The sequence below is a fragment of the Zootermopsis nevadensis genome, unplaced genomic scaffold (genome assembly GCF_977971745.1).
Source record: "Zootermopsis nevadensis isolate Lab colony 2312 unplaced genomic scaffold, Znev_1.0 Znev_ptg000031l, whole genome shotgun sequence".
In the NCBI taxonomy this organism is placed as follows: Eukaryota; Metazoa; Arthropoda; class Insecta; order Blattodea; family Termopsidae; genus Zootermopsis; species Zootermopsis nevadensis.
Genome location: NW_028259163.1, coordinates 4,989,006 through 5,014,437, shown reverse-complemented (window position 1 = coordinate 5,014,437; position 25,432 = coordinate 4,989,006). Strand labels below are relative to the sequence as shown.

The 25,432-nt window shown below is 36.1% G+C and overlaps 2 protein-coding genes across 3 annotated transcripts in view; one reads left to right on the top strand and one right to left on the bottom strand.

Annotated features, from left to right (window-relative positions):
- LOC110834443 (kielin/chordin-like protein) overlaps positions 1 to 25,432 on the top strand; it is a 356,749-nt gene that overhangs the window by 40,708 nt on the left and 290,609 nt on the right. The window lies entirely within an intron of this gene.
- LOC110834442 (achaete-scute complex protein T3) lies at positions 1,344 to 8,156 on the bottom strand. Its single transcript, XM_022073598.2, has 2 exons — positions 6,717 to 8,156; positions 1,344 to 2,618 (listed from the first exon to the last, which is right to left on the bottom strand). Exon 1 carries the CDS (start codon positions 7,800 to 7,802, stop codon positions 6,819 to 6,821), a length of 984 nt encoding a protein of 327 aa, XP_021929290.1. The 5' UTR covers positions 7,803 to 8,156; the 3' UTR covers positions 1,344 to 2,618; positions 6,717 to 6,818.

Below are 25,432 nucleotides of genomic sequence, written 5' to 3'. Positions count from 1 at the left end.
AAAACTTTATATTCCGGTGTTATTTAATTTTGTTCTGTTGGTACCTAAATTCTATTGTAACGTGTTGATTCATTTGTTAAAAATACTGATGAGAAATGTTAAGGATTTATTTTATAGATTTTATTATTACGCTCTTAAATCAAGGTAAGAAGTACCACAGAGTAAAGGAAATATATAATTACGTGTTAGAAAATAGAATTTGTCAACAGAGTTGAGGTTATGGATACTTCGCGCCACTTCTGAGTGAACAGTTTGTGTACTACTTGGAGCTTGAAACTTCTTCCTGTCAAGTGTTGACGGTTAAGATAATGCACTTGGCTGGTCGAGGAGTGTCGCTACTAGCTTTTTTTTTTTTTTTTTTTGTATAGTTACGCCGATAGATTGAGAAACCGTGTTTCCCATGCAACACACGTGTTCCAAGCGAGACACTTGTGTTTCTGCAGAATGTCGTTCGTACTGTTAGCGTGGGAACGTCTGCTGGCAACTGCACAAATTTCGACCATGAATTCAGTTTATCGCCAGACTTACGTTACGTACAAGAAACTTTCTTTTCCTTATTTTGTAATCCCACGTCATTCAGACTGAAGTTTTACGTTTCTTTCATCAGTAACTCTATGAAAATGACATGACACCGGGTTCAGGGTTTGATTGTAATCTTAAATATATACAATATTGGTTGTATTTTTTTTTGTTTGCATTATTTTCACGATAATTATAAGCTAGTAGCTCTCGATATTTCAAACCAATTACTGTCACAATTCGTATTCACCGCCCTGATGATGGAAATAGCAAATACCTCTGAAACGTCGGTCGACATCAAACCAGAAAAGTCACCTAAAACATTTTTATCAGTACCCTGTTATCAAATACACTCAAGTCTGTTGTTAACTGTAGATGTTTATCAACGTTTCAGAGGTCCTTGCCGCCTCCATCGTCAGGGAATTGAGACGATGGTAAACTTAGACCATACTACACGATCCTACAGCCTATAGGAGAGCCAGCTTCAAATGTAAAGTTTTAATAACATCAAATCTTACCCTCAGTTTATTTTGACAGTGTTTGAGACGAAATGTTAACAGTTATAGAGTTGAATCATTCGATTCTAGACGTGTAATGGAACAGCTTTTAAAGAAATAGGGTGGAAAGACGATGTTCAAGGTGAAGTTTTAAAGTCGGTTAAGGACAGAGCTTATGTTTCTGGGTTCGTAAGATAAAGGTTTAATTTTTATCGTAAATCATGAATATGGAGTAGCAGAGGAATTACAATTACGGGAGAAGGGAAAGACTGAAGGACTATTGGCGTGATTAAATTACCTGAAAGAAAGACAATAATGAAATTTACGTAATACAAAAAAAATTATGTATTCTCAAAAATGGCATATAAAAATGAGCAGGAATATAAAATTTGCCCTCACTTTTTTGAACATTACCTTTCATCATAATAAAGTACATATTTACAAACATAACATTATAACAAACATTGGAATGCGTCATGGAGAATAATTTTTAAGAAATATTTCGTCCGAGTACAAGTTCTTTTAAGGCACGTCGTCTTATGATATAATCACAAATGATGTATAAAATACGTAAATGACCAAACAGTCAACAAGATTAACTTAAAATTATACAAGAAAATGTTAATTATCGGAATGTATGTGATGTGTTACGTTTTATCTCCACAAAACGTACATGCCTAGTTTTTGTTCGTTACCTGTAAAAAAAAAAAAGCTTCTACCTATCAAAACAAAACCTACTTACACTTTCATTGTCTTTGAAGAGAGAGATCATATTTTATAGGGTGAGTGTATGTTTTATTACTATACCTAAGATAAATCGTACACTCTTAAGTAAGAACAGATACCACGTCACTTTCCTGAGTACGTACTTTATGGACGTATTTAAATTTTACGAAGTTGTAAACATATTCTGCAAGTTTTTTTAAACAAATGATATAGAGTAATTTGTCAAAATAATTATCAAAATTAAATATATTCACTGGTGGTTCAGACATTCTTAACAAAAGACGTTATTTGACAAAGTGATTCCAATAACATTAAATTACTCGTGATGATTAGTGAAATATTACTTAATTAATTTAATCAAATACAATACTGAGATATATGGCAATATGTAAATTTTTCCTTGAGGATTTCGAAAATTGAACTGTAAACAATACGCTGACAGTTTCGTGTTTGTTTTTTTTTCTTCTGCAAACATTACGTAACAAGTATTAATTACAACTTTCTAAATGCAACTAATATCATTTTATATTATTTACAAATGTACAATATTCTATAAAATATACTTGAAATCTGACTAGATAAATCAACGGTTCAAAATACGCGAGAGACATTTGTAACAGTTATCACCTAGTTTCGATATATCAGTCAAAATATATATTTTATTAAACATAGTCTCAACTTGGAAACATAATAACCGATGAGAGATTTCTCATCTTTATAAGGCACGCCTATTCTGAAAGACAGCGAAGAATTAAGCTCTTCCTAAGGCTAAGTCCATGACTCAGTCCGCCAAGGCGTTAGTAATGTCAGACACATTCAATTATCACTTCATCTTGTGGCTCTGTGCTGTTTGTTCAAAGACGGGAAGACGAATATCTGAAACAAACAGAAGATTACGTCACAAATCTGTTGGAAATGAAACGTATTTGTTTTAATATTCGGATTATTATTACGCAAACGGTAAATTAAACTAATTCCACGGACAGAGTCCTTTTTGTGAATATAAACACTGCTCTCAGCTAATCAAGAAATTCCCCGTCTTATATATAACCCAAGGGTTCATTACCTTGTTCAGAAAATCCCGCTATTGGTCCGAAACCCGAGCCAGATTAATTCATTCCACATCCTGTAGCATTATTTCCCTGTTGTACATTTTAATATTATCCTTCAGGGTTTCAAAGCAAGACGTACGTATTTCTTATATAAAATTTTTTGTTGTTGTTGTTGAAGGGGTCATTCTAATTGTGAGTTTTGCTAACACGTGCGAAATTGTAAAAGGTATAGTGTGACCCAGCGTTCGGTTCTCTGTGTCCCGGGTACAAAGGTGCCACGACAAAAACCTCCCAAACCTCCGTCGATCGTAAAGGTTCAATTTGAGATTTGGGAACACTTAAACTGTTTTTCCACTCCCCTATACGTCATGGTGCTTAATTAAACGTAGATATAATATGATTCACATCGTCCGTAACTTTATATATATTTTAATTATTTTACTGATTTTATTCAATATCATAAATAAATTTTGTTCTGTTTTATGAATTATCCTTCAAATATAGGAATATGACGTCAGTAGAAATATGTTTATGAGTTAAGATCCGATTCCAAGGGTTTTTTTTATTAAAATGTTGTATTAAGCAATAAAGATTTATTTACGAGATCTAGATTTAAAAAAAAGTTGAATTTTATACGTTATAGTAGTTAGTAATAATTAGACGATAAGATAGTGTAATTGCGTCATATTGTGAATATTATAACAATTATTTATTTTAATCCGTCTTATCACAATATTTTAAAATTTCTTATAATTAAGATAATAAAATATCATTGATGTTCCATATCGATTGATCGATTTACATTTCGGAACATGTTCCGAAATGTAAATCGATCAATCGATATGGAACATCAATGATATTTTATTATCTTAATTATAAGAAATTTTAAAATATTGTGATAAGACGGATTAAAATAAATAATTGTTATAATAATTAGACGTTGCATGCAGACTTTATATTATGCAAATTATCAAAGGTTATATTTGAAATGGTTAATACATGGTGTAAATATTTGTTTTATTTATTAATTTCGAATGTGTCCTAGGGTTTCGTTTCTAAACTGTGGCCTCAGACACCAAAAATTCTTCATAGACCTGATCCTTAGCAATAAGGTAATCATTGTGCAAAGCCACCTTAGGCTACGTCTGGTAAGAAGAATCTCTTTTGAAGGCCGTGGTTTCTTTTATATTCCTTTTAGAAATATTTTTAAAATGTCCTTTCAAAAGCTTCTAGAAGGAAAAAGGGACGCAGACGAAAGGAAAAAGAAGTTTCTTATGCTTTTTTTTTCGTCGCCTTGAAAAGAACTTTTAAGAGCGACGTAACGTAAGAATGAGTTTTCTGAATGGGGGTTATGGAATACGAGAGCATTGAACGCGAAAGTTGCTTTACAAAGATCGAAGTTGCTTGAATTCGTTATGTACAGGTAGACCAAGATTCTTCTACCGGCAAGGAAGCCCCAAAGTTGATAGATGCTCTGATGTAGGATGTTATACGTCTCTCCTGCTAAATGAACTCAGTCCTATTTCAGTTTTATTAACGCTGTATCAAATTCGTAAGAGGATTAAGAAAGTTAGGTTATAATTCTCTCCAAAATTTATACTTGTTACGGTATTTAATAAATGCGTACATTTTTTTAATAAAATCATTTCAAGTAGAGATTACGTTGGTGACTTTGACGTGGGAGGATAATATTAAAATGGATGTTACAAATAAATTTTGTAGGAAGTTTTAAAATAAGCGCGACTGGTCTTGGGTGAGATACTTAAGTTGGGATTTTAAACAAAGATATGAATGAGATGATAATGTTGCGTCATATTGTGTTGAATATATACTTGTTAAATTTTATCAGTCTAATCACAATAAAATATTATTATTAAATATTAAAATATTACAATTAACATTTAAATATTTAAAATATATTAAAATGTTAATTGTAATATTTTAATATTTTAATATTTAATAATAATATTTTATTGTGATTAGACTGATAAAATTTAACACGTAAAGATATGAATATTCAGGGTAAAAAATTAGGGAATTTTATGACGAACTTAGAGATCGTAGGAGGTAGGATATGTCTCATGCAAATTCGAGGAATATTTTATAATCTAATGTTTTACATCGCGTCCTTGAACTGTTAGACGTTTTATAAAATCAACAGAATATTAACATTTTTTTTTAAATGTCTATAGATTTTTCTTAGAAAAAATATTTTTTTTTCAAAAACAGACTTGGTTTTTATTACATCCACTCTGTTTGTTGACGTTTATAGATGTCATATTTTATGGATATACTTTAACGCCTTAGTTTTTCTGTTAACGCTCGTCGTCTGTCTCTTGTTTCGTAAGTTTTAGCGTAACCTATGAACAATCACTGACTTTGGAAACACACTGTAACAACAGTTACCGTTTTATACACCTTAGGAGCTGTAGGTGTATAGGGGATAAAGGAAATTTCTCCCACACATTTATTTATCACTTCCTCGTCTTTACACTATCCATCTTACCTTCCCACCCGAAACTTAGGTTCTTAAAGCAACCTGTCACACACTTTTTCATTCTACCTGAGGTTCGGGAAATATATCTTTCACTAACTTCTTTGCTGCGTCTGTGGAATTTCTATAAGCCTGAATTAGCAAAGAATCCATCGAGAGATATTAATCGATATTTGGATATAATTCTGAACGTCTTAACGAGTTTACTGCGAACTGTGAATTTTTGGTGATTGGTTTAAGTTCGCCTGGTAAAAATGTATTGTTTTTAACAACATTTATGTCTCAAGGCAACGGTTTGATTTAAGTTAAATTTATTTATTTATTTAGTGTTCTGTCTGACGACAGGTCCATATGAACAGGATCCTTCGATCCTTTTCTCGGACTGGGACCTGTTCATATACGTTCTTGGCAGATGATCCAGAAGTGGTTTGCCATTGCCTTCTTCTGTGTGTGAATGGAGTAATTGTTGGGATGCCACGGAGGAAAACTCCGTGTTGCCTAGACCACGGTCTTGCCTAACACAAGTTATAAATTCGGGCACCGCCGGGAATCGAACCCGAGACCCCAGGATTACAAGACCAGCGTTCTAACCGCTAGACCACCATGGCTCTCTAAGTTAAATACTTATTATTAAAATCCGCACTGAAATTTAGTAACGGTCGTGAGTATTTTTTGTTTGAATTATTGTAGGATGAGGGTTTAAAAAACATGGGAATATAAGATTGTGTGTGAGGCGTACGAACTTTTATTATTGATGTATTTTAACCGGCGTTTTTTTGGTTTTATCGCATGTCTGGGCAGGAATTTTTTGTTAAGTTACTGAGACATGACGAAACTCAACGTCTTTCTTCGAATTACGTCTACCGTAAGAGTTTACAAAAAAATGTTGTTTAGAGTTACAAGGAATTTAGCCATGTAAGAATAATTCTGGATTGTTTTCTTGTTATTAAGGAAATAAATTTTTTACTAACCATCGTAAGGGAAATATTTTTTTATATCGATTGTATTACATGCAGTGGGTAAGAAGTGATTTCTGTTACAAAGAACATGGCCTTGTTATGTTTCTTTTCGAGAAATATCGTGAACGATATATCTCGAAAAGAAATATCGTTCACGATGCTTTCAGACATGTTCTAACAGTCCTGCCAACTTTTTTTGCATTACGTCAGCTAAACTAAATCTGATTTTATGTTCATTAAAGATGAACTGAGGTCAGACTGTATAAAACTGTCCAATAAGTAATGTTGGCGTTGTACAAGCAACTAGAAACGTGGATGTGAAGTACAAAGGATATTCTGCCATTGAAATCTTTAAAGGCGAAAGAGTGAGACGATAGATTGTGTGTCAAGGCCATAGCACACTCCATGTGAAACTGGTCCGGCCGCTTTATAAGAAACATTATTATATAATGGAAATTGGCTTACTTACCTTTTCGTTGGGTTTTCCTTTCCTCGACCATTCTTCAACGTCTGCCAGATTGATGTCTCGTCTCGGCAGGCTGGTTCCAGAATCAAGGGATGTGAGTAACCGTCACTGGCTTTGTTGCCACCAAGAGATAACGTCCAAGAGTTCTTCATCCTCCGGACTCATCGGTTCGTAGTTCTCGTAGTTTTCCTGTTGGTACAAGGACGTCGGCGCGTACGAAGACACAGCAGAACCTGAACCTTCGGACGCGTAAGATGGCGTCGGCGAGGAAGACGCTTCTGAACAAGGCGGTGACAACGAGGAACCAGTGAGAGGTGCCTGTTGTTGGATCAGAAGGGGATGGGTGTTCCCAGACGTGTGATGACCGTAATGTTGTGACGCGACTGGTAAAGTCGTGGTAGCTGTAAGGATCGTTACAGTCGATTCCGGACTACCGGAATAATACCCCGTCTCACTTGTAGTCGTCGTCAAGGTCGAAGACCCTGTTTCTGGTATTGAGGAAGTCGTTGAAGATGTTTCTGCAGCGTGGTCGTCCAACAGCTGCTGAAGACTTCTGATGTACTCGACTGCCATCCTCAGGGTCTCGACTTTGCTTAGTTTCTTGCTCGCACCGCGACTTCCAGAACCGCTGCTGGACGCTGTCGATGAAGACAAGGCGACGGCTACTGAAGGAGGGATGTGGGATCTCAGGGTGGCGAATCCGTTGTTGACCTGTTTCACCCTGTTTCTCTCGCGAGCATTGCGACGTGCCACTGACGCCGGCTGATGTCCTGGAATACCGGAATATGTGAGATGAGTGTTGTGCGAGAAGTTTATCCGACGTTTACATCTCAACGTATCAGCTGTGTTGTTGACCACGACGCTGGTCCTGCCGTTGTCTGCCATCGACGTGGACGCAGGAGTGGAAGTTCTCTTCTGTTGGACTAGGACGGTCTTAGCTGCTGTACCAGGGTGGTGGAGAGGTGAGGGGAGGAAGTGTTGGGGGTCGGAATCACCCGTCGTCGAAGCGGATGATGGCTGAACGAGATTTGCCATCGCCTTTTGCTGGTGTCCGAGTGTCATAACGCTTAAGGTTGTAACTGCTGCCATGAGATGAACCGATAAGAGACTAAAACGCACTTGAAGAATTCACTGAGTTCATAATCTTCTGCTCTGAAATGTTTATAAAGAACCGTTCTCACGTTAACGTCAGTCGTGTTTCCATAACAACTAAGACGCGAGGTCTTTGCAGGGGGGTTTTCCAGTACGCACGTTCACTTGTCTTTTACTTATCGTTACAAGTCTAAATAATGAACAGGATTCACCGCCACTGTCTCGCGCGCACCGAACTTATTCTATGATTTCGCTATGCAGACGCGTGTAAGAAACTGACACTGGCTCTCAACGACCTTGTACCTTCGGTTACAACTCCCGAAATGCTTCTGTCTGCTCTGTTACACTGGTCTATGTACTAAACCAACCTCTACCCCCCCCTTTCCTCCCCACCCCTCCCTACCTCACTCTCACGCACGCACACACACACACAAATACCCCTCCTCTACGTTCTAACATAAGTTTTTCTTCTCTACTTCTGTTCACTATTTCCAATCTTCCTTCCTCTCTTTCACCACATTCAACTTCCCCCTTTTCTACACCAGTACCACAAAAAAAACATTTCAGTCTCGCTCATAAATCCGTCTCTCTCTCTGTCTCTCTCTCTTTTGGTTCGCCGCTCATCCCAGCTGAACGGTGAAGCAGTGGATGTTGGATTCCCGCCTGCACCCCCCCCCCCACCGCCACTCACACACATAGCAGAGTTGCACGTTGATTTTGGAAGGGGGGAACTTTTCAGGGGCAGCTATTGTAATGTGCATGTGCTCAGGCGGTTTGCTACGGTATACTGAAGAACTGCGTTATGCGGACGTTTTGTTTCTCACGCACTGCAAATGTATGCAGTTACTACTGAGTTATATTATTTTTGCAACAGTTTCTTTATATGAATATCAGGTACGGGAATTAATGAATAAAGAGTTCAGTCATGTGTTCGAGTCCATAGTGTGAGTTAAGTTGTTACTTTTTTCTGTGATTAAGTATTATATTTTTTATTAAGTTGGTTCAATTCTTGAGGTTAAGTGCGTTTTTAATGAGTAGTAATTTCACTGTAAATTTTCTGAAATTGTGACGTCATTTCTTCTCACGTGAACTCGAGAATTTTTGTAGGATTTTATGTTTTGATAAGTATGTAAGTCTGTATTGTTCTGTGAGTGTTTGCCCCCGCCCCCGGCAATCTTATGGTTGTATACCGGCTTTTTTGAGGTACATGTTGCCGCCATTTTCAGTGTTTAAATGAAGGTTCGATGCTAAACAGTATGAGCTATAGAAAAGAGTTGTTGAATAAATTAAGTGAAGGTATCCAAGCAAAAGACTACTTAAGGCTGCAGTTATTATAGTGTGATAAGCGCCTGCTGTTCCTGCATGCCCGCTTTACAGACGTGGCGGAGATGTTGCCGAAGAGTGTAGGCGATAACAAAGAAACACTTTATTCTGGCATTACTGGCTAATGCTATTTGATGAATTTGTTGTTTTGTTTTTTGATAATAATACGAAAGCCATAAACGCAGAATTGAGAGGTATCGACTGTTGAAACAGGTGGTACATATAGTTACCACTGGGTTTCGAAATAAATTTTAAAACTATGTAATTGTTCTGCAGCACGCGTTCCTGCAGTGTGTGATCAGAATCCTTGGCTACGAAGGGAGACAAACTGAGGTAGTATTGGCCGGCGGCTGGCAAGTTTTGGTCCGATGCTGAGGCGGCAAGCCACGTCGAGAGGGAAGGAGGGAGGGAATATAAGCATCCACCCCTCTCCGACCCGCAACAATCTACCTTTCTAACCTTACCTGGCGAGACAACCCAAAACTCCGAATTCAGAGCAACAACGGCGAACAGCCTTGTTTCAAGTATCTCAGTCAGAGTAGCATAATTTGGCTGTGGTGTTTATTTGTATTTGGGTCTGATAAATTTATATTATTCCATTTATTCACAATGCGATGTATTTATTTATATGTATCTGAGACAAACCTTGCCCCTGAGGTACAGCAGCTATTTCTGAAATACATTTTGTTTTATCATACGTGTTACATGCATTAAACGGATTTCGCGTGAGGTATTATATATTTTACATGAGTTTCTTTCGAATGATGTTTGATGTTTCTAGAATGACTGTTGAAGGCCCCTAGTGTCGTGTTCGCACTGGATGTTGGCCAAATATTTTCTGAGTGATTGGAAACAGTTCCAGTTGCGCCTATAAAGTAAAGGTAAGTAAAGTAAAGTTTGTCCCACTATACGCCATGTAGGCGTTTGGGGTGAGTGGAGGTATAGCTCCTCTCTTCCTTGACCTCGGCACTAGATGGGGGTGAGTGGTCAGCATCACTCCCCGGCCGGCTTTACCCCCGGGAAAGGACCCCTGGTACCCATTGTAGAGGAGGCTGGGTGGGCCCCAGAGCCGGTCTGGACGCAGAGGCTAGAGGAAAAATCCTGCCCCCATCGGGGATCGAACCCCGGTCGTCCAGCCCGTAGCTAGTCACTATACTGACTGAGCTCCTATAATCATTGTAATTGTTTTGCATTGTCTACGAAGAAGAAGAATCAGAATAAAGATATAAAGAATAGATTTTCCCCAAGATTTACGCTTTTATTTCAGTTAACGCTGTAATGTATTGACGATAATTAAAATTAATAATTAATTAAATAGTGGCTTGAAAAATTTTTAGTCTGTTATATGTATAAATTCTTTAAATATTAAACTCTTGAAAACATAAGTTTGAAGTGACAATAAGTTTACTTCGAATTTGACTGAAGATTTGATAGAAGAAGCAAATGGTACTTAGTTTGAGTTAGGCCGCTTGATTGTTATTAGCATATTTTGTTTTAATTTTATTATATTGAATATTTTTTTTTGTAATTATTCAATCTAGATGAATATTGATCCATGTCTGTTTATTAAAAATGACAAAAATTCAATATTATAAAGAAAATTCAAATTTGAGAAACAGCCTGAAAATTAACTTATCAAAATCGCATTATCAAGACTTTTACGAAAGCTCAGTTACTGCTAAAATTTTCATGTAATGTATAAGAAAGATTGTTCATAACCCACTTTTCATAGGCCAAGCTCACTGACGTACACGTTTCCGAATCAGAAAGATAAGACATTTTAGAATATAAAATTCCATGCAAACTTTATAAATAATTAATTATCGAAATCGTAGTAGGTCTAAAGCAGACACTGATAGAGTTTCAGTCAGTATTGGAAAATAAATAATATTTTTATATGGTTTACGTTGCTGTAGGTAATACGGAATTCGGAATTTTTTAATTACTAGAGCAGAACGCAACCAACCTTGAGTAAGAAACTAAACTAACCCCCGAGAATTGAGGGTTAAAACAATTGACCAACTCCCCATTCTGGGGGGGTTGGTTGCGTTTTGAAATCTTGAGTAAGACACTAAACTAACCCCCCCCCCCCCGAATGGGGGGTTAAAACACTTGACTAACACCCCCCTTTGGGGGGGTTTATTGCATTTTCAAATCTTGAGTAAGACACTAAACTAACCCCCTTCGGGGGGTTAATTTAGTGTCTTTGAATGAGCAGTATGACTTGGATGAATATTATTATTAGTATCAGATTACCTTTTTGGTGTTGGCAACGTCTTCTTTCACTTTTCTTAATTTCTTAAATAGTCTAATGTCGGTGTTCAGAGGCGATGTGTTGCTTGTAGAGCAGTGATAATGCGACTGGCTTGGTACTAAGCGTTATTTGTTTACTCGGCATTGTTGTGTTCCACAACAATGCCGAGTAAACAAATGTAAGGTGGCATTGTTGATGACGTCATTTTTTGACGACAATGACTAATCACAAATTTTTATAGGAAGACTCGGCATTGTTGTGTTGTACTCAGCATTGTTGTGTTCCACAACAATGCCGAGTAAACAAATATAAGGTGGCATTGTTGATGACGTCATTTTTTGACGATAACGACTAATCACAAATTTTTATAGGAAGACTCGGCATTGTTGTGTTGTACTCGGCATTGTTGTGTTCCACAACAATGCCGAGTAAACAAATATAAGGTGGCATTGTTGATGACGTCATTTTTTGACGATAACGACTAATCACAAATTTTTATAGGAAGACTCGGCATTGTTGTGTTGTACTCGGCATTGTTGTGTTCCACAACAATGCCGAGTAAACAAATATAAGGTGGCATTGTTGATGACGTCATTTTTTGACGATAACGACTAATCACAAATTTTTATAGGAAGACTCGGCATTGTTGTGTTGTACTCAGCATTGTTGTGTTCCACAACAATGCCGAGTAAACAAATATAAGGTGGCATTGTTGATGACGTCATTTTTTGACGATAACGACTAATCACAAATTTTTATAGGAAGACTCGGCATTGTTGTGTTGTACTCAGCATTGTTGTGTTCCACAACAATGCCGAGTAAACAAATATAAGGTGGCATTGTTGATGACGTCATTTTTTGACGATAACGACTAATCACAAATTTTTATAGGAAGACTCGGCATTGTTGTGTTGTACTCAGCATTGTTGTGTTCCACAACAATGCCGAGTAAACAAATATAAGGTGGCATTGTTGATGACGTCATTTTTTGACGATAACGACTAATCACAAATTTTTATAGTAAGAAGTAGAAGAAGATTTTATAGTAGATTAAGATTAATTGTTTACATTTATTGTTATTTGGATTTATTTGTTTAATTAGTATCTTGATTTTAGTATTAGTTAAGCCTACATTTTAATATGTAGGCTTGCATAAAGTTATCATTCAATTCTTTCTTAAAGGTGCATGGTTATAAAGTTGATTTCCTTAAATAAATACATTCGCGAATTTCAGAATTTCTTACAGTTTGTAAGAAGACTGTGAATTATATGCCTGAATTCCCTTCAGGAAATTTGTTAATTGGCGTATCTCCGTGTGGAGTGCGGAGAACATAGAACGATATAATTAGCAAACTGTAATAACAGCTGAATGTTTGGCAGGAAGATAGAATAACTTCTTCTTGTCCTCCAATGCCTACAAAACGCTTGAATTAAACTTTTTATGATAATTCCGTGTTTCTGTAAACTGTAGATGGTAATTTATACCGTACTCGTATTACGTATGGAATGTGAAATATAGTGTTCGTAATTTTAAATTCGTAATTCCTGTCGAATTTTACAAGTTAGAAGACGCCATTTTGAGGCAGTTTAAAATGTAGGGTCGAATATATCGATAGAATCGATTAGATCGATGTTCTTATCGATATGTCGATAAGTCTTAGTCGTGAAAAATCCCAGTTAATATTAATTCCGATTGAAAGATGTCCAGTTAATAGTCTTTGTTACATTTGCACATATGTAGGGCTAAAAGACTTTTGAATGTTAATATTATCAAGAAATTTGAACACGTGTCGGACACGTTATCATCGGGGTGGAGGCAGTAATAACCTCTGAAACGTTCTATTTCTACGACATTACACGGCTCAACAACCCACAAGACATTCATCTTTAACATAAATACATTTACAAATATTTGAATTTAAAGACGAATTTATTGAATAAAGTATCACGGTAAGCCATAAGTTTGTTCTGCCTTCATGTAACGGCTAACGTGATCCAAGCCTAGCGTAAAAGAAGGAGAATATTATGGACATGATTTGGCAGACTGTGGAAAGGAAATTTGTAGATTTCTGTTGGAAACCTTCAGAAGAAGCCACCACAGGGATGACCTAGTCATAGATGGTAGAGTACAAATAGTATTAAAAATGGATCATGCAACTTCTGAAGTAACAAGTAAGACTTTCATATTAATGTTTTCGGAAAAGTTCACATTTCCGAATTTTTAATACAAAACTTTAATGTCAACGTTGGACCGTATAAGACGTTTCATGTAGAATCTGGCTGAATGTCATTACATTTTAAGATCAGGTGTGTAGAATAGTTTATATGCCTATCAATTTATTGGTTTGTTTTAATATTTTTGTTTATAAATTTTTGTACGCTGAGCAAAATAGGGGTTACAAAAATGAAATGAAAATTAACAAGAAATTGTTCTAGAACTTGTCTGTTTATATTCAGTTTGGCAAGACTGTCATTTATACTGTGTCTTATTCAGTCAGTCCAAGAGTAAGATTAATATCAGGGTACCGCAGAAGGACACCCGTTGACGAAAAGAGAGTTGTTTGGAATAATTCCACTTTCTTCGTATGCAACGTGATGCTTGTTTGTACAACTGATTTCGATTCGTTATGTACACCCATTACTTGGTGACATCAATTTTATTTGAAATTAAACTTTGTTCCTTTTGCTATACGGGGTTAATTCACAGTAACTTTATATTTTTTATTGTAGTTTTACGTTATGCAGACTTATCGTAACATTTATTGTTTGTAATAAATTATTCTTCCTTTTGATTTAGGATTGTAAATTCTGGAGACAAGGTGTGGTTACAGAGTCTTGTAGAGGAAATATCTTGGAAGTTAAAACAAGACTAAGATGTGTTTTAAAAAAATGGATGATGGATGCAGTTGAAATTGGTTAATGCTATTAGAGCCATGAACTTGCGTCTAGCTGATGTTTGCAGTTCGTTGATGGTTAGGTCTGCTATTAAGAATGAGTGTTTTAAACGAAGGCTGTAAGCATTTTAAATTAATTTTATTGTATCTCGCATTATTTTAGTTAGTTAAAATAGCATATTAATAAAATTTAAAATTAAAATTTTAATTATTTTGTTAACATTTAAACTGATCAAACATGTGTCAATACCAGAAAATGTGATTTTTGCCTTATTTTTGTTAATTTTTAATATCCTAATAAAATATCGGGTAAGGAAATTCTTGAGTTGAGCGTTGAGGTTCTGAGAGCTTTAAAACGTGCAGGGGTCATGGTTCGATTCCTGTCCGTCTTGACATTGAATTTATAACATTGCGTTGAAAACTCAGTAACTTCCAGTGGTAACTTTTTATACCACCGAATTTAACAGTCAGCAATTCTTCATTATGCCCACTTGCATATTTGGTATGAATCTCACGATAAACAGGGGTTATTTCTTTTTAAAAACGTGAACCAGTCGATGTTTTGTAATGGTGAAATGTTGTGTTTTCTTCGCGGTACGGACTTAATGCGTAAATGTTATTAAGGTAAGTTTTGGGGGTTTAAAGGATGACGTACGAAGCTTGTATGTAGTCAGTCCTCTTTTACAGTCGTGGTCTGTCCGAGCTGTAATCTACGATTACACGTTTTTTGGACTGACCTTGACAAAATCTCCTCGCGACTTGGAAGACACCAGAAGTGATCGGATCGCGGAGGTTTGGACACTGTTGCTCTCATGCGTTGTAATGTCCTCTTTTCTCTTTCCTTCTTGTGACCGCACAGAAAGGTAGATGAAACGAATGGTTGGATAAAGAGATGGAATGAGATGGATGTAGGGTCGCACGCGAGTTGCTTCCCCAAGCCGCCAGGCGGCAGGTCCACAACTTCAGAGCGCGTGCCTCGTACGCGAGGCGCATGCCCGCAACAGTCTCTCTCTCTCTCGCTCGCTCGCTCTCTCTGTATGCTCTCCCTGTAATCCGACGTAGGTTTACTGAGGGCTGCCTAATCTCAGGGTATCAATAATACGAGATACAGAACTTAAAGGCGCGGACGTAGGGATCGAGGTGACGTCATGTACAGTTTTCGTTACAACGCTGTACGTTTTGATTTCACAATTTACACGTTTTTTTTCCAGAGGATCTATTTTAATATTATCATCTGAGTGATGTTTTCGCTTAAGGATTTCCGGACGAAATTCAAACTTGTTTGTAATCACTGACATGTCTTTGTGATTCGATAATCCTATTTTTTTTTGTTTTTTACTAATTTATCGTCTCCTGTCACTTGATGAAAATATTTATCTGTATTTTTCCTTTAAAGTGAGAGACCAAGTTTTGCAACCACACAAAAGAAGGACGAAGAGATACGGAAATAATTTGTGCCGGTGGTAAATTTAGCGGATAGAGGTTGGCAGGAAGAGACTCTAAGGTTTTCCATTGTTACGCACAGCAATGACCTTGGATCAGTCTAGTTCACCAATGGCCTTGCGAGATGTTACTGAGGAAGACCTCTAGAATGTCATTTCAGTATTCGCGTGGATTATGTGTTTATGAATTATGTTTACGTTTTGGTTATACCTATGTCTTCCTTTGTGCAGATTAAAGTGGCTTTAGTGTCTTTGTTTGAAGTCTTTGTGAACATATTTTGAGGAGACGTTAGTAATTTAGTGATCTAATGCTTGCTGTTTATATTTTTTGTGTAATTATTTTTCAGAATTGAATCAACAATGAACGAAAAATGTAAAATTAGATTTATAAAAAGATATACACCTATAATTTGCGTGTGCTTAATATATGTGTAGATTATACAATATTAAAACTGACATATTAGAATTTATTTCATAATGAGCAGGTGGTAATTAACTATTTTTATATTTATTTAGCGTTCTGTCTGACGACAGGTCCATATGAACAGGATCCTTCCATCCTTTTCTCGGACTGGGACCTGTTCATATACGTTCTTGGCAGATGATCCAGAAGTGGTTTGCCATTGCCTTCTTTTGTGTGTGAGTGGAGTAATTGTTGGGATGCCACGGAGGAAAACTCCGTGTTGCCTAGACCACGGCCTTGCCCAACACAAGTTATAAATTATTGTGTTGGGCAAGGCCGTGGTCTAGGCAACACGGAGTTAATTAGTTAATTAGTTTCTTTAACTTACAGCCCTCGTAACCATCGAGTTTTGTCGTAGGTTTATTGACAGAGTTTTTATACTGAGTCTGCAATAGAGAAATTTGGTAATATATTAAGAGCTTAGCGTGATTTTGTAGGTCGTTTGGTGTCCGTAATGTGTCTTTTATAAAGAATTAACTTGTTTACACTACATGTTAAGGTGTGGTTACATTTATTTCACGTTCGCATATTCCTGAGATTAAAATTTATTCTTGTAGTCAAGTCGTAGGTTGTACGTACCCACGTATTCATCCAGCAAGAGAATGCACGAACGTAGAAGAGTGTTACAACCGCTTGGGATAGTGTAGAAATGAGTGGTTCTGCTGGATTTATGTTTCTCGCAGTCCCGATGCTTCGGGGTGGAAGGTAAAACGGAATAGCAGAGAATGAGGCCGGTGGCTTTGCCGATGGTTGTTCATCGCGTACTGCCTACCAGCTAAAATACGACACGCCGTCAGTTTCTAAAGTAAACTATAGGAAGGCTACGGAAATAGTTGATTTATCGAGGTTTATTTCTTGTTGTTACAAACGATACGTAAATGTTTAAACATTTCTGACAAAAAACACCCTCTTTTGAGGACATTTTATGAATACGTGAAATTATGTTACGTTGATTAATGCACGAGTACAGATGTTTAATATTGTTTTAAATTCTTTTGTTATTTGTATATATTAAATATTCTTACGCTAATTCTGTACGTGAAATTATTTATTAAATTTCCTCTGCGACTGTAATAGTATCGAATACCATTTAAGGATGTTGATATCAGAGAAGAATTTCAGGTTTTGAAACAAGTTGAAGAAATACAAAAATATTAACAAAATTGGAAAGACAATTTGCAAAGCATGGACTGAAATAGGCTTCCAGAACTGGCATTCCGTTACCAACCACGAGGATATAGAGATGTGTGACGACTGAAACGTCGATTGAATAAGCAGGAACATTTGTATTGGGATTCATTGGAACAGACCATAAGGCCTAAACCCTAAATAGTTCATGATGATGATGAAGAATTTTGGGAAAAAGGTTGGTTAAGAAAACAATATGGGAATCAAGAAAGAATTGTTTTTATTGCCTGAGGTAGTTATTATATATATTATATACTAAAAATATCTTCCGCCAAAAATTTAGTAATTCTCTTATACAAAGCAAGAAATGAGTATTAGGATCCATCAGCTTTTAGGTGCTCTCGATATTTTTGCATTTAATTCTATATTATTTAAATTTTGTATGAATTTCTATGTTCCTGTCTATTACAAACCGCATCCGAAAACTAGAAATACTTTGAAACTATTGACTGGAAACTTTTAACGGAAGACGCCACTCGGAAGACATCGGCGTAGATTAGAGGATAATATTAAAAAGGATCTAGCGTGATACGGTTGGAAAGTGTGGATTGGATTGGCTCGGTGTTTGGTCGATCTTATTAACTCGGTAGTGAACCTGTGGGATTCATGAAAGGCGTGGAATTTTTTGACTAGCTGAGCGACTATCACCTTACTTCATGTACAGGGATATCACTTCACTTTTAGGATAATGTATTGGAGAGTTACATCATTTTCAGAATAATACAGGATACTGAATGTCATTTCTGTGTTAGGTTAACCCACTGGTGGAAAATTGATTTTTTTTAGGGCATTACACTCGGAAGTAGTTTCTTTTGTTATGCCCTGGGATTACATTTCGTTTTTAGGATAATATTACAGTAGAATACTGATTATCCTGTTTGTTAATCCTCAAAAATGAAAAAAAAAAAATCACGCAAATGTAACAAATACACAAGTATATTTACAGAAAATTATTTTTTTAATTTTCGTTTAAACGTGACATACCCTGGTTAATCCGACCCCGGATAATCGGGAGTCCAATGCAGTGCTGAAAAATTATTATCACGTAGATTATATTTTATATAATATTTGACATATGTTGTAACTTCTCAGTGGCCTGTTCATGAAATGCTCAACACAATTTTGAATTCCCTGATTTTAATAATCTGTTCTCTTTCACTCAGACTTAAAGGCTGTTATTTTGTTGTTATTTTGAGTAAAAATAATGCAGGAAATAGGATTCACTTATAACATCACGTTCTCTGTAATTTTAAATCCGTTTTTACTACCAGTTCTCGCAGTGAAGGAATGTAATTTTGGATTTGATGTAATGGTTAATAAGACCAGTTAAGAAAATTGAGTTGTTAGGAAAAGTACATACTTGCTAGATAATTTATGAAACTTGTTATTATACGAGCGATGATTTTGCGGAAATTATACTGTTCAGGCCGTACCGAAAAGAAAACCCGAAACATATTTGAGTAATCACACGAATCTGTGTCCCCTTGGGAAATCTACAGGCTATATTTATAAAATCTGTTAAAGTTAAAACCACTATTAGATTCATTTCAGTTTATTAGCTGAAGATTTATTGTAATTGTGTCACTCTGTATTCATAGACGTTAGAGATCTGCCCAAATACTTGAAGGAAACAGATAGACTGATAAGCAAAACTGATGTTAATATCTGCAATTGAGTTTAACAGGTCAGTGATAGCTTTTTCCTGCTACGTGGTTAAATTAAGTTCAGAAAGTCCATTTGCGGGTATACGCCTTGATTCATAGTTCCCATTTTGACCACCATATCGTAGCACCTTAGTGATCACCTCACAAATTTCCTCATCCGTACCTGTAAGATCCATTTTAATATTATCCTCTTGTCTGAATTATCCTTGTGATATCTTCCTTCCTGGCTTCCCAACTAAAATTTGCTCGAAATTCTTATCTACTCTGGTGCTTGGTACCGAAATTTGTTGTTGAGTGGTTGGAGGTTCTGGGTTTATATCTAGGCTTCCGTAACGGATGTACTGACCGAGGTTTTTTGGCAGGTTTTTCTAAGTCCCTCCTGGAAAATACCGGGATATTATCTTCCTTTCATATAATTTTAAAATTGTTATTTATTAGCCGTCCTGTCATTCGACAATAGCCCTCGATTTACGCCGGGGATGCGTTCCTGGACGAACCGGCGTAAATCGAAACTCTTTTATAATGTAAATCAATGGGAAGTCAATGACATGCGTTCCCGGCACCCAAACATTGACGAGTAATATAATGGCATTACATTTAAAGCTCTGAAATAACGTAAATAAAATAAAGGGAATTAAAAAAAAAAATATTTTATTCACTTACAATCGGCAATTCGTTGGTCATCTCTGCTGTTATGCGATAGTTGCATTCATGTAAGACGCCGACCTATAGAAAATCGCGTAGTAAAAATAACCCCGGGACCTCCGCAGAGATTAAATTAGTCCTTTGAAAGTTTATAGCGCCGGGAATGAAATTGCATAAGAGCAAACTTGCATATGCAAAAGTTTGCGTTTCACAAAAAGCTTTTACCGATTCATCGATCTCATTGGAGCAAATTCGCGTTAACGAAATATACGTAATTGCAGAGATGACTGTATTTATAAATTTTATTCAAAATCAGAGATGTAAGAATTACGATTTAGTATAAGAATCAGTACTAGAAATATTGTAAAATGTTGTAAATAATAGTATAATATATTCTTTTCCACTTTTTGACTTTCTGGTTTCAAAATCGGCGATATTCTGAATTGGCGCAAATTGAACCGGCGCAAATCGAGGGATACCTGTACAGTCTGAACAAGTGATTTTGTCGTCAAACAAACCGCAATAACAGTGACTGTAAGATACACCACCTATTATCATCCATCATTTCATCTGTGTAATAATATTTGGTGAAAAGCAAGCTCATTGTTTTATTCTTTAAATTTGTGGGGCGTGAACTCTCATGAGGGTGATTTGAGGTTCTCATGGCGACGAGGTTAAAGTTGTCTCGTGGTAGTGTAGTCTCGTAGAAATTCACCAACATTTCAAAGCTGCCTACTGTCGTGATAATATTCAGTATCTATCTCCGAAACGTCGGTTAATTTACGCATGACTACGCTGCGTAACATCATAAAACATTGTCTCCCTTGAGCGAACGTTCTCAACAAGGGAAATGATCTAGCTTCGTTATCTGTTTTTTTATATTTTTTAAAGTTTTACAATTATATTAGTGTTCCCTAGGTGGATTATTTGTTTTTATTTATATTTCTTCATTTTTTGCTCTGTGTTAATATTGTTTCTATTTTGGGTTTGCCTGTATTTGGCTGTTATATTTAATACTGTACATGTATAAGTTTAGTTAATCCGTTTGTGTAATATTATCCATTATTATTTCATTATTATTGTATGTATTATCAGTGTTTGCCTGTTATTGGCTTCTTGCTGTTGGCAAACACGTAAATAAATTAATTGAATTGAATTGAATTTTCTGGATCATTTATAATGGAAAAGCTTGTTAAATTTCAAAGCTTTCGTAAAATTTCTATCTTTAAAAAATATTGACTTTTATACGAGTACTAGTTTAGAGACTTTATGAACAGGTAGACATTTGGAAGGAAGAACGCGCACGTATTTCTTTTGTTTCCGAACACCTTCAAGTGTCATTTTTTATTTCCTGGCAAAGATAGTTTGTGTTTTGTTTTGGCATGAGTTTCGATAAAGGTCGATTTTTATCGTTGTACGTGGCCACGTGAGAAACATTTATTCTCTAGGTACAGTATCGCACGGACTACAGAATTCACTTAATCCGGCAGTAAATTACACAACACGTATCTTTCCTCGTTTATTTAACAGTACGCAACAAATTTCCTCCTCTGAAGTAGGAGCAGATTTAATGATCGCTTTCACTTTTTTGTACAGTAAAAAACAATGGGAATATTTTCTAGTATTTATTAAGCAGAATCTAAATGAGAGATAGAAATGATGCTTAGAACATTGGAAGGGTAACCTAACTTTGTATCCCATACAATACGAGGTGCGATCGGAAAGTTTCAAGACTGTGTCAATAGAGGGCGAACCGGATGTAGTACGAGCTTCTGCCGCTAGGGGGTGCGGCCTACATTCATAGTGAATCAGTGTGCCAACCGGCATCATCGAATTAGCATTTGTTTCTTAGTTACGGGCGTTTTGGTAGTGCATTACACCGACCCTCCTGCGATTTCGGAATGGCGTGTGCATCAAATTTTGCCAAAGACTCGCCAAAACGGCTACGGAAACCTATGAAATGCTAAAGCATGGGCTATGGGACCTGTCAGCTGATTCTAAAGGAAGAACTCCACATGCGACGCATCCTGTCTGAGGACCAGAAGCAGAATCGACTTCTCGTTTGTCAGGAGCTCAAAGATCTTGCAAGAACCGACCCCAACTTCCTTTCTAAGCTCCGTGTGACTTCTTCCTCTTCCCAAAGATGAAAATTCAGCTAAAGGGAAGGAGATTTGAGACGATAGAAGAGATTCAGGCAGAATCGCAGATGGTGCTTGACAGGCTGTCAAAGAAAGATTTCCAGGGATGCTTCCAGGCTTGGCAGGGGCGTTGGGATCGTTGTGTTCACTCCCAGGGGAACTACTTCGAGGGTGATGGATGAATTTAATACCTGAGATAAGTGTACGGGTTTTTATAGGCGCAGTCTTGAAACTTTCCGATCGCACCTCGTATATAACTTTTGAGACTGATTCATGAAGCTTCAGTAGCTGATGTTTTTTGATGTAAATCGTCTGTCAGTATGGAGACACTATCCTGTAAGAACATTAGTATTCTAACGAAATATAAATAAACAATTTTCGTATGCTTGTCTGATTTCAACAACGAACATCTAGGTGCCATTTGGAAATCCCTACTATTTTAAGAGACAGATTATGGATTGTCCACCTGTAACGAATTCCTGGAATTACAAGGTTATTCTCAATGCTTGTAGACTTCTGCACCTGACACCTTGGTACTTATTCCGTACTTCAGTCGCGTTCAAGTAGAATTATAAAAATGTATCCATTTGCTAAGCAATGTCTACGTGTCCGCATGTAACACATTCAGTATATGACATTTGGGAGGATTACTATTTGTAATCCATTCCAAATTTTCTTAATATCTTACTACAATAATAAAAGAGTCTAATGCAGACGTAGTAGCCAAGGTGGTCTAGCGGTCAGAACGCTGGCCTTGTAATCCTGGGGTCTCGGGTTCGATTCCCGGCGGTGCCCGAATTTATAACTTGTGTTGGGCAAGGCCGTGGTCTAGGCAACACGGAGTTTTCCTCCGTGGCATCCCAACAATTACTCCATTCACACACAGAAGAAGGCAATGGCAAACCACTTCTGGATCATCTGCCAAGAACGTATATGAACAGGTCCCAGTCCGAGAAAAGGATGGAAGGATCCTGTTCATATGGACCTGTCGTCAGACAGAACACTAAATAAAATAATAATGTAGACCTACGATGATTAAAGTACGCGATATTTGATATTTGGGTAGGGGATCCAAGCATGGAGAATCCCCAGTGGTATTTTCATATCAAGACAGGGGTATATACAGTAACGTGGTGGATAAATCGCCAGTGATGACGTCACCCTGTCAGACACCTGCTATCAGAACTACGCAAGGAACACTGGATTTTGAAGTCACTGGTCACATGTCAAATCCTTCGGAACACGTCAGATTGTAATGCTCTGCGTATGTCTTAAGCTTTCAAGTTAACGGAGTTTTTTTGCGCCCTTGAATATGTAGGCAAAATGACGTCATTAGGTCTTGTCGCGTGCCCTTTAACCCGCATATAGGGTAGGAGGAAGGTCACTTTTTTAATAAAGAGACGCTATCTAGATTAAGCAAGGTCAGAGCTACAAATACATATTCTGACGGACCGAAAGGTTTAAGAACGAGATTTATTTTGCTGATTTATCCTGTAAAGAGTTTACTGAGAAGTTAATTTAGAAATATTGAGAGTAATATGGATATTTACATGATGATTTTGGTAAATTACCCATTAATTCTGCTGCCTAATTTCCCGTTTGAAGGCTAAACATTAAAGTAGGAGTTAATTTGATTTATACTACAGGATTCTGAGGTCGTAATTTAAATATATATGGTCCATGTCACGAAAATTACTTTTACTAAAATATAGAAATAATCTTATAATAATAAGTGTTACGTCTTAAAATTGAACAGTATTGATGTGTTTTATTGGTGGGAAATTACGTTTATATTTCTAATTCTTTCTTCTTAATTGGTTTCATTTAGCACGGTGGTTCTCAATCTGTGTGCCGCGAGTTTTTGGCAAGTGCGACGCGAATCTTCGAATAGAATAATGATTATATAAAATTAAATATTTAAATTAAAACAATTAAATAATCGTTAATATTAAACTATCATCCATAATTAAGTATATTTTGTTGTTACTTAAAGTTCGTCATCTTTGTGTTTTGAAATAATTTTATATTTTTTATATAATAAATAAAATTACTTTAAAACGTTGTACTCTTATTATAAATATTATTAATATGTTCTGATATGATACGTTTCGCTTTCGGAATACTTCGATACTGGCATAAAACTAACATCTGATGACAGTTGCATACAGAACGCAATGTTGGACTTCGGCCAGCACGATTTCAGAATATTGCTTAGGATCAAATATTTTGAAAACGTACAGAACCGTTCTTCAACTGATTTGTATTAAGACCTGAACCAAAGGCCATATAACCTTTACTGACCGCTTTCTCCTGTGTAGAATGTCGAAGCATTTGTTTTCTTTGCAATGACCTTGAAATGCAATATGTGTTACGACACACAGGAATCTTACTCGATGGAAAAGATACAGTCAAATTACAAGCCTTTTATGAAACAAGATTAATATAGTCTACGTTTTTGAATATTACTTTAAAGTCTATTTTAATATTATACCCTATTATAGACTTTTATACCAATTTTCTTTTCTTGACTTCTTTTACTGACATTTTGTATGCATTTCTCAGGTCTCTTATCGTACATGCTTCGTGTGTCTTATCCTGTTTGATTTAATGCTCATCATTTTATATTTAATGGAATATTTTAATATTTTCCGTCAAATCACAATTTTTAATAAGATAATAAAATATAAAATATTTAAAATATCATTTCACGTTCCGCATCGAATGATCGATTTACAAATTGGAACGTCTCTTACTAAATCGATCATTCGATGCGGAACGTGAAATGATATTTTAAATATTTTATATTTTATTATCTTATTAAAAATTGTGATTTGACGGAAAATATTAAAATATTAACTTAATTCACAATATGACGCAAATATACTACCTTATTTAATGGAATATTATCGAGCTCCTAGTAATGCAACTTTGCAGTGCCTTCTTACCTCTGACTCTTAATAATGGTTTTCTTATTATTATTCTGCTATCAAATACCCTCAGGGTTAGAGACAAAGTCTAATATCTGTACAAAGTGCAAGTAAAATTAAAATTTTAATAACCGTGGACTTGTAGGTCTCCATCATTAGTGCCCTGATGATGAACGCGGAAGGGCGAAATGTTCTGAATTTATTTTTATTCAGAATTATCCCAGTTATTTTATTTGTTTTTATGCAATCAATAAAATTATACTTTACTGCGTCTGAAAGTAGTAATGAATGAGGAAGGCCACATAAACATGAATACAGAAACAAAATAAATCAAATAAGAATGAAAACGGAAAAATATGGAGAAAAATATATTAATCACAGACAGAAGAGAAAATACATGTGTAGGAGGTGTAAAAAGACCCCCAAATTTGTTGGTGTATAATTCAGATTATATATAGTATATAATCTACATCTAAAATAAATTAAATAAATTACATTACTGATTATTCAGTGTTTATCATAAAATAATATATATATATATATTTTTTTTTAAATTTCACGTACCCCCTAAGATGTCTTCGCGTACCCCCGGGGGTACGCGTACCCCAGGTTGGATACCACTGCTGTAGTCGATTGAAGTTGACCGAAACGTCCCATTCCCTGTTGTATGAACCTAAAATCTCACAGTA

Bases quoted from the DNA above. Each gene is read 5' to 3' on its own strand.
- LOC110834442 (XM_022073598.2), bottom strand. From the start codon at position 7,802: ATGGCAGCAGTTACAACCTTAAGCGTTATGACACTCGGACACCAGCAA.